At 35.0% G+C, this 9,470-nt stretch overlaps 2 protein-coding genes across 3 annotated transcripts in view; one reads left to right on the top strand and one right to left on the bottom strand.

The window, feature by feature from the left end:
• Positions 1 to 6,215, top strand: LOC111398653 (serotonin N-acetyltransferase 1, chloroplastic). Its single transcript, XM_023025667.1, is given in 5 exon segments — positions 1 to 1,031; positions 4,234 to 4,321; positions 4,624 to 4,766; positions 5,387 to 5,471; positions 5,841 to 6,215. Coding segments are annotated over 5 exon segments (462 nt in total). The 5' UTR covers positions 1 to 965; the 3' UTR covers positions 5,921 to 6,215.
• A 79-nt stretch (positions 6,216 to 6,294) lies between these two features.
• LOC111398642 (helicase-like transcription factor CHR28) overlaps positions 6,295 to 9,470 on the bottom strand; it is a 19,061-nt gene continuing 15,885 nt past the window's right edge. The window contains exons 12-13 of one of the 2 annotated variants that reach the window (XM_023025645.1): positions 7,864 to 8,073; positions 6,295 to 6,895 (exon numbers count right to left, since the gene is read on the bottom strand). In XM_023025645.1, the coding sequence (XP_022881413.1) occupies positions 6,731 to 6,895; positions 7,864 to 8,073 (375 nt within the window). In that variant the 3' untranslated portion in view covers positions 6,295 to 6,730. The remainder of the gene's footprint in view (positions 6,896 to 7,863; positions 8,074 to 9,470) is intronic. The other variant, XM_023025654.1, reaches the window with a different exon arrangement.

Raw genomic sequence — 9,470 nt, 5'->3', positions numbered from 1 at the left:
TTGTGTTGCCCTCTTCGCTTAAGTAGTTCAAAAAGGCCAAGCTGTTTAGATACAAGAAAACTTATTATGTAATAATCATGTTATATTTGCCCTTCCTTTTTTGCTTGCAGATATCCTCCAATAGTTTCTCTTGATTGCAGCTGTCAAGTATTCTATAATTATTTCGAGTTGAATAATTTATAATGTCAATTCAAATCCATTAGCGAACATTTCATTCATGTCTACGAAAGAAGCCACCATCCTATTTTTAGACACACCAGTGATCGTTTTAATTTTCAGCCTACAGCATCTGTTCACGTTCCCAATAGAATTCCTCAACTTTAATTTGACCACCCCAGCTTAGAATGTTTCAAAGACACTGACCATAATGGTCTGCTGATGAATTTGATTTTAAGATCATTTCACTGAAGTTCAAAATGGTGATTGCAGGTAGCAGGAACCCGGATGTTTCTCAACTGAAGCCTGGCTTTTGGGAATCCCATCAGATCAGGGTAAATGGAAATGTCTGCTAATTGTTTTTAATTGTCATTTACATATATTCAAAACTTCTGAGGTCCAGAAACTCCAGATATGGTGACCATAAACTTCAACTGAATGTCTTCTTCTACGTGCATACAATCAGTATAACGCAAGACATTGACTAGGTCAACTGAGCCCAACTTAACGAAGTATCCCAACTCCCACAATGGTGTTTATTATTTTCTTAAATAAGCTTGGCACTTACATATTACAGGGGCTAACAGTTAACCTTCCTGATTGTTTTTGTAGTTAGCATGTGTTATGCTGCATATATAAATCTCAATATGTAAGTCCTTAATTTGAATTAAAATGGGAAAGCAGCAATAGCACCTGAAAATTCTGTCTTGCAGGATTTAATGAACAATACAAGTTATAGAACCACCTTCCACTACGGAAGAAGAGAAGGAGCCATTGCCTGAGGAGTTTGTTCTAGTCGACCCTACCTGATGGGACAAATATTTTCTTGCAGTGGGAACGTTGATGTGCATGACCTCCAAGCCTTATGTGATAAGGTCATTAAACTAATCCCTTTCTCTTCCACACATTTAGTACTTGAGATGCTTTATGAGCAAGGTAAAATATTATTATCCCCAAAGGAACACAGTGTACAACAGTACAGAGTTAACATCTTAGAGAACCAACCAAGACCATACTAGTCCATTTTAGGTTGATTAGTTCTGAGATTTTGTCAAATTTTTCCTCCCTCCCAACTCAACATATGGCTCTGTTCTACAAGAAGAAGGTTCCCAATGGAAAAGGTATAATAACATTTATTATGGAAAGAGTAAATCAAGCCATCTTCACTGGTCGCCAGAGCTACAAGATTCCTTGACTTAATCAATCCCATTTTGAATAGTACATCTTTCCATTAGAGAAATGAAACCAAGGTCAAGGGAGCCTAGTCCCGTCACCACTATGTACTGCTCCTTGGCCCAATGACAGGCTTAAAGCACAAGTTAGTGTCTTTCTTAAGTTTTCAAATTTTGAGAAAACATGCAGCTGCAAGTTTTACACACCAAAAGTTCCTATATTTGAGGTACCTTGACTTCAAGATGTCTTCTTGAGAAAAGATGCTATATCAGTCTCATGTGGAGGCCTTTTTCAATTGATGAGACAATTTAAACTTTTGACAGCCCTCATTCTCAGAACAACAATCCTTGTTGTTATTAACTTTGAACCCTGAACTCCCTCCACACCTTTTCAGAAGAAGTTCTCCTCGTCAATCTGTTTCATTCTTGGAAGCGGGAATACATTATCCTGATAGACTTAATAGAGGATAGAATAGACTGTAAAAGCTAAGCCCAAATGCGGAGGAAATTGTCTTGTTTGCCCAAGATATGAGCCTGAAAATTATATGTCTATTGTGGTGTTGAATTCAACAGCTAAGGGTTTGGAAGTGATAAGGGGAACCCATAAATATCTCAGAGGCATGTTACCTTAAACCTCGGTTTCTCTAAAAAATTCAACTTTTCTCGTATTAATATCAACTTCTGTGAAGAAAATTTCAAATTTCAACCTACTTGTGTCTAGCATAGCTTTATTTACGTTGGGCATACAAAATTATTTTATAACGAGCTGAATTGAAGAATTGACCCTACGGGGGGAACGAAATCAAAGAAGACTTGCAGAGAACCTCTATTTAGTTGTCTATCTAGGGCGAGTTGAAAGCCTGGTTGCATGTGACTGAGTGGGGAGAAGGGGGCGAAGAGATCCTCAACTTTCACTTTGATCTTGGACTAGAACTTTCATTGCAAAATTGCACTTTTTTTCATCTTTCTTTTTCTAGTAAGATTTCAATATCATCCTTCGTGAATCTTTAATCCCCATGTTCGTCTAATGAGAAGGACGACAGACCCACTCACAATCTACTAAAGGACAAGTAGCTTGATTGGTTCGAGTCCAATTCATGAGAAGACGATTTCGAGCATAGAGAGAGAAAAGAAGAAAAAGGAACTCTTTAACTGTCAAAATGATTGAGTTTAGGTGCATAGCGCTTAAAAAAGTGGTTGAGGAGCAGCTTTCGGTCTAATCATACTAAGCAAGATCCTAGAACTACAAGATGATATCTTAGAAGCTACTTCTCCTCACTGGCGGACCCAACGGGGGTCCTTTAGGGTCAAGTGACCCCCCACCTTCCTTCCCCCTTCTTCTTTCTTGATCATCTCATTGTTGTCCTTTTTTTTTTTTTTTTTTTTTTTGGTTTTTGTTTTTGTTTTTGATAAGTCCTGTTTGATATCATTTGAAATTTAAATTTAAATTTAAATCAAAGTCAATAATTAATTTTAATAGCATATTTCATTAAATCCTTAACTTTTTAATTTTTATCAAAATTTACTAAAAATTTGATTTTAACCCCAACCAAACAGGTGCAAAAATCAAAATCACAATAAATTCGATTTTTTTTTCTTTTCTCTTACTCCATCTTACTCTCTCCTTTACACCTTTTACCAAAATTTTAACCATTCTAATTTTTTAAAATTTGTTTATAATTTTTCTACAAATTACCACATCCACTACAAATTTTCACTTTTCAATCAAATTTTCCATTAATTAGAATCTAAATTTGCATTTTCCCTATCCTGTTTGAGTACATAAAATGTGTCTGAAATGATTATATTTAATTTAACTTATATTTAACGAATTTTATTTATTTATTGAATATTTGTTATGTGTTTTTCCTTTCGATTACTTAAATTGATTAAACATATTAAATACACGATAAATTTTTTAAACATAAATATGAATTTTCTTGTGATGTGCAGAATATTAATAAAATGATTGTTCAAAATCAAATGGAAGAAAATTATGAGCGAATATTAATGAAGAAATTTTTTTAAATGTAAATTTGCATTTTTTCAGATCAAATATAAATTATTCAAAAATCAGTAACAAAGTTTTCAATTTGTAAAGAGTTTGATTGTGTCCAATTAACTAAAAATTACTGCGTCCGCCCCTGTTTCTTCTAACGACAAGTAAAGGCATACCCTCCAATGAAGGAGAGTGGCTTTCCCTCTATCAAAAAACAAGAATGGAAATCACAACGGCAAAGGGGAATGCTCAACCGCGTTGAGAAAAGACGCAGTAAGATTCAGATGGATTGGCTGGAATTTGGAATAGCCCATCATATAGCTTGAACGCTCGTAAAACTTTCTGATCGGTTTTGGGGTTTTCTCATTATTTGAGCCCTGACTTGTAAACTTACAGCAACTTGCCAAACAAAGGCCTAAAAAAAGAAAAAGGGTATGACTGGCATAACATCTACAATTGGATTCAAAAAAGAATAGGCATCGGGCAATTTGCCCAAGAAAAACCTACTCGAATAAAGGGCAGAATTAAGACAAATACAGATGGAACCAAAGATATTAAGCAAAACAGACATATAATCAAATATTGATAAGGGGGTGAAAAGAAAGCTTTTTTGTGTTGAATATAGCTGATCTGAGGAGGAAAAATTTTACTGTATATCAAATAATTTGTATCTTGTGAAACTGACCTGGATTAAACTTATTTGACTTTGCTGCCAATAACCCAATTGATTCACAAAATCTTGGTATGGTGAATATTTGGAAGTTAGGTCTGTTTACCTATTTTGGTTGCCCATCTCCATCGATAATTATTTGCTTGAGGCTAGTTTTGGTTTTTGATATTATATATCTAATTTCTGTGCGGAAACATAAATCGCTACGTAGCTTCTTCCCATGTTAAATTTGATAGGTTGGTCGGCCTCGAAGGCCACTGACAAAGCTAGCTGCTGCTCTGAGAAATAGTTACATGGTGACTACTTTGCACTCTAAAGAAATCAGCTGGAGAAGGTATTTAGTAATAGCCTTTTCATGTTCGAATTAGCTTTTCCCCAAACTGCCTGTCTATTATGATTTTTTCTTAGTAAAACTGATTCTTAACCTCTGTAAAATGAGTATTACGGTTTGTTTCAAACTAAGTGACGGACGTCTTAGTGTACGTGCGGAAGTTACTTGGCAGAGGGGAATGCCCAAAAGAACAGTGCCGGCCCTGACAATAGGCGGGGTAGGCGATCGCCTAAAGCCTCACTTTGATAAGGGCCCCAAAAAAATTATTATTATTTTATTTTACATATATATATAGGGTCTCATATTTCAAATTGGTCTAAAACCCCCAAAATCTCAAAACCGGCCTTGCAAAAGAAGTTGATAGGAATGGCCCGAGCTACATCAAACCATGCTTTCAATGCAACTATTTGGGATGTTCTTGTTAATCCTTCCTATCGGGTACTCTCTGCCATAATTTTATGCGGATGGATGTCCTCATTTGATCAAAGGATCAAGTGATATTGCTTCTTGCTATCTATTTAAATTTTATACAAATGCTTTCTTGCATTACATTGCTTTGGATCGCTACTATTGGCAGCAATGATCATGCATGCTTCATTTATGTCGATTCTATTTGTATTTATTAACGTACAAAATCTGGTTTGAAGCTCTAGAAGAACTATCCTCTTTGAGAGCCTAATGGTACCCTACTTATCATTATTCAAAGTTCAATGGGGAAAAGATTAATTTCTTATGTTGGACAAGAAAGTAATATGGCGAATCTTCGAATACAATTCTTTTTGCTACCCCGTGTTATCGCTCCTTTCATCTTCTTAATATGTTTATGGATGTTAAGTCCAAGTTTGTCATCCTTTAAAAATTTAAATTATTTACTATAGTACCATTTTCTACCTCCACATTCACACAATAAAATATTCTACACACAAACCAAAAAAGTTTAACCACAGATTCTCCAAAAGACATTATTCAGTAACTCATTATTTTCAAATAACTCTTTCTTGTTACTGTTGAATTATGAGGTTGCAGATTGACAATTTTACTGATTACGTTGGGCCAAGGGCTGAAAAGCCCTCATTGAGAAGCTTATAGGAGCACTCTTGCAACAGGACATTGAAAATATTTTGCTGTTTGCAGATGGTAAAGGTACATAAACAAGATCTTTGAGGTCCCTTCATCTGTAGCAAATATTTGATTTTTGAGGTCAACAGTCATTGCAATAATCGGACTTCTAATTGCTAAAACAATAAAATGCCATTAAATCTCGAAGTTCTAGCGTCCATTTCTAAATACGTAGGTTTGTTACTCATGCAAAGGAACTATTTGTTGGCAACTTGGACAACTTATAACGATGTTCGTCCTGCATATCATAGCAAGATCAGGATCTTTACAAAAGGCTTTAGGGGAAATATTCACAGGGTCAATACAGGGGCACATTTATCCCCCTGTAATTGAATAATCCAGGACTTCTAGTGTCGATTTCTAGGACCAAGTTGTTTCTTACATTCAATGCAGTTGTGGAATTCTACAAGAATCTGGATTTTGAGCCCGATCCAGAAGGCATCAAAGGCATGTTTTGGTACCCAAAGTATTAGGTTTGCTCCATTCGGCAATCACCATCACTGCTAACAATATTGGGTTGTGTTACAAGGTACATGTACGTACTCGATTAGTACAGGAAACATATAATTTCCTGTAATTAAAGGTTTCTTTCTCTGCTCCAATGATGTCGACGTACATATCCTTGGACCATTTTGTAATTCAGCATGTTCAAATGTATTAAACCATCTCAAATTGAACAAATTACCTAGTACGCAACACGATATTTTGGTGTAATTGCAAGTGTAAACACCAATCCACATTCAAATGTTTGTATTAATGTTGTTCAGATTAACAAAGTCTTAACAAGGCACGACAACTGAATAAAATTGGTAGCACAACAACATAATTAACACTAACAGTTTAAAAAAGTTTGAAACTAACTTGGCGCTTCACATTAATCATATCCATTCACAGCCCAACAGCTTAATCTGTTGACAGTAAATCAATTTGGTACAAAATGAGCTACTGTAACCTTGACAGCAGCCAACTATAATTTCGAATAAAGTGACTGATCCTAGGAACCCAACTTTGACACTGCCTCTTCACCAACTAAAATCCTAGATATACGACGTCCAAAGCCTGTGGATTTATATGTGAAAACCACACGCTGACATATAGGGTTAAGTGGACAGTATCAGCAGAAATTGTTTCAAGATATGGGCAACCAATCTTAAGTTAGAATTTTCATAAACAATAAATATTTACACGGAGCTATGGGCTAGTATTTCTAAATCGATGAGAACAAAACCGATAACTTCTGGTAAGGAAGCCAGACTAGTTACCTTGGAAATGCAGAAGGTCAATTATAATGATCCATGTTGAAAGTGCTCCGAAGATGTATCCTTGTTACGTCTTGACTGGTCAGATACCCGGAACAAAAATGTGAGATCTTCCACTGTCAGACGAGTTGCAGTTCCACCACTTTGATCATCACCAAAAGCAGATGCAATCATTTTTCTCTTGTCCTCCTGAAGATACAAAATAACAGTTAAAAAAGACTCAACTCTTAAAGATGAAACTATTTAGTAATGTTAAAAATAGAAGAATTAAAGAAAAGCTTAAAAGATGACAAGCAGGCTGAAGCAGCATCTCTTTTGGCAAACAAATGAGAGAGTTCATTTATTTGGGCTCTTCTTATCTCATTTCTAACAGCTTTAAAATCTACTTTGTTAGCATATGCCTCAGATTATAATCTACGAAACACCCCCATCCCCACACCCCTTCTGGCCTCAACAAATTAACAGGCAAATCAAACAAATCCTCTTACCAAAAAGGGAAAAAAGACAAGCTGTAAATCTAATAATCACATTTTTTCCAGCTGATTTAGTTCCAAACCAAGTCAAAATTGACCTCAGATCTTGATAAAACAGGAAAACAATAGAGTACAAATATTAGCATGTCCTTGAAATGGTAAAGAACATATAGAAGATAACAGAAAATTGATAGAGTGATTTCAAGACATTGAACAGACTAATTCTGTACAAGAAAGGAGCAAGCCCCAGACACGCAATGATCAAATAAATACCATAAATTATAAATTTTATTAATTGAAATGCAATTCTTAATGCAATATAGGAGGCAATTACTCTAGTCAGAGCAAATGGAAGAAACAGACATGATCAGCCTCATTATGGAGTGAGGCTCAGTAGTGCTGGATCGAATTAATAAGCTCAGAGAGAAAATTAATTTGTGATATACAAATGATGTAATTAGAGGAAGAAAAAAAAAAAAAAAGATTGTCATTCAATAAATGAGAATATTAAAGAGGGACGTATCAGTCAAGGATAGATGAAATATAAATCAGGAACAAATGAAAGATCAAAAATTATCATAATACAACTTTTATCCACTTTCTAGCATAATCTCAAACAACCACACTGGCATGAAGCTAACAATAAATGGATAAACTGGTAAATTGTATGAAGTATAAAACTACCTGAAGAGCTAGAATTCGATCTTCTACAGTATCCCTAATGGTTAACCGTGACACAGTAACCGGACGAGTCTGTCCTATTCTGTGGGCTCGATCAACAGCCTGATCTTCAGTTGCAGGATTCCACCAAAGATCCAAAAGGATCACGCGACAAGCTGCAACCATGTTTAGACCAAGATTTCCAGCTTTTAGTGACATCAACATAACCGACACCTGCAAAACCCAATTTTTATATGAGGAAACAGTCCACTAGAGTCAGCAAAGCAAGGTCTAAAGACAAGATCAAAATAAGATGTGGTACTCCAAGGAAACCATATTGGCATCTCAAAGCATGCCTAGTGGAATATGTCGAGATAACATATAGGTGTTAATTAGAGTCCATTAACCTTCTAGATTGGAAAACGAATTTACGCAACAAATGCTGCACACATGTCAAGGGGTACCCCCATTCAAGATCCCCTAAATGGGTGCATGAAGCACATACATACAAAAGTTTTAAGAAAAACTAATTTACGATCACACACATTTTTGTAGGGTATATTTACTACAAAGAAAAATCTAAAGCCAAAAAAGACCTTTGAAAATGCTTATGCCACAGTGAAAAACTAATTTGGAGAAAGTAGTACGGTTATAAATGATCGTGGGAACGAGTATTTTTCCAATATCTTGGCAACTTTCTCTAACAGAATAACGGGGGTGTCCCCATTTCAGAATTTAATAGATTTCTTAATATTTATAAATTCTCATGGATTGTGTGAAATTTAATGAATTTAATAGATTTCATAAGATTTGAATGAATTTCTATTTTGTAGATTTTAAAAGATTTTCACGGATTTTATAGATTTCAATGGATTTTATAGATTCTGAGTAAAATTTATAAATATGCTTAACATAAGCAAATTTTACTTCTTCTTTAACGACTCATTTTTACACATATGCATGTTAATAAATCACAGGAAATGATCGAATTCTTGTTCAATTGTTTGTTAAACATTGAATATTATAACAAAGCTTCAATAAAAAAATACACCCAATATTCAACAAAATGTGAGAGTGGGAGAGGACAAAAATATGTAGTGTTAAATAATCAAGTCGTAATCAATATGAATTAGTTCAAAAGGCCACAACCTTGTGAGATACAAACACACAGATGTACACATACATGACCACAAGGCAATTAATTTCATACCCCCAGAATTCTTATTGACCATGCAGACACAAAAGAAAAAATTGTGGGATACCATCCTCACATGTCTAGGCTAGGATTTGCAGGTATATATAGAAAACACACAGCTCTTCCCAAGAAAAATGAATAGGGTACAGAACTTGAAAAATGAAGTTGTTCCAGTATGCATACTAGAAATTGTAAATTACCATGATAATTTTCAGCACATCTATAAAATAGTAAACAATATATAGCTTCAATAAGAAAAAATAAGTTCAATAAAAAATCACACTCAATATTCAACAAAAAATAGTAATCTTTCATAAATTATCATCAATTGAAAAGTTCCCATACACGATCTTTTCACAGTAGAGAAATGTGAGATAGAAAGAAGAAGAAAATTTTTTCAAGATGGGGGGGGGGGGGGGGGGGGAGGGGGAGGGAG

Source organism: Olea europaea, chromosome 1 (genome assembly GCF_002742605.1).
Source record: "Olea europaea var. sylvestris chromosome 1, O_europaea_v1, whole genome shotgun sequence".
Lineage (NCBI taxonomy): Eukaryota > Viridiplantae > Streptophyta > Magnoliopsida > Lamiales > Oleaceae > Olea > Olea europaea.
Note: the sequence above shows the minus strand (reverse complement) of the source record. Positions and strands in the feature narration are given on the sequence as shown.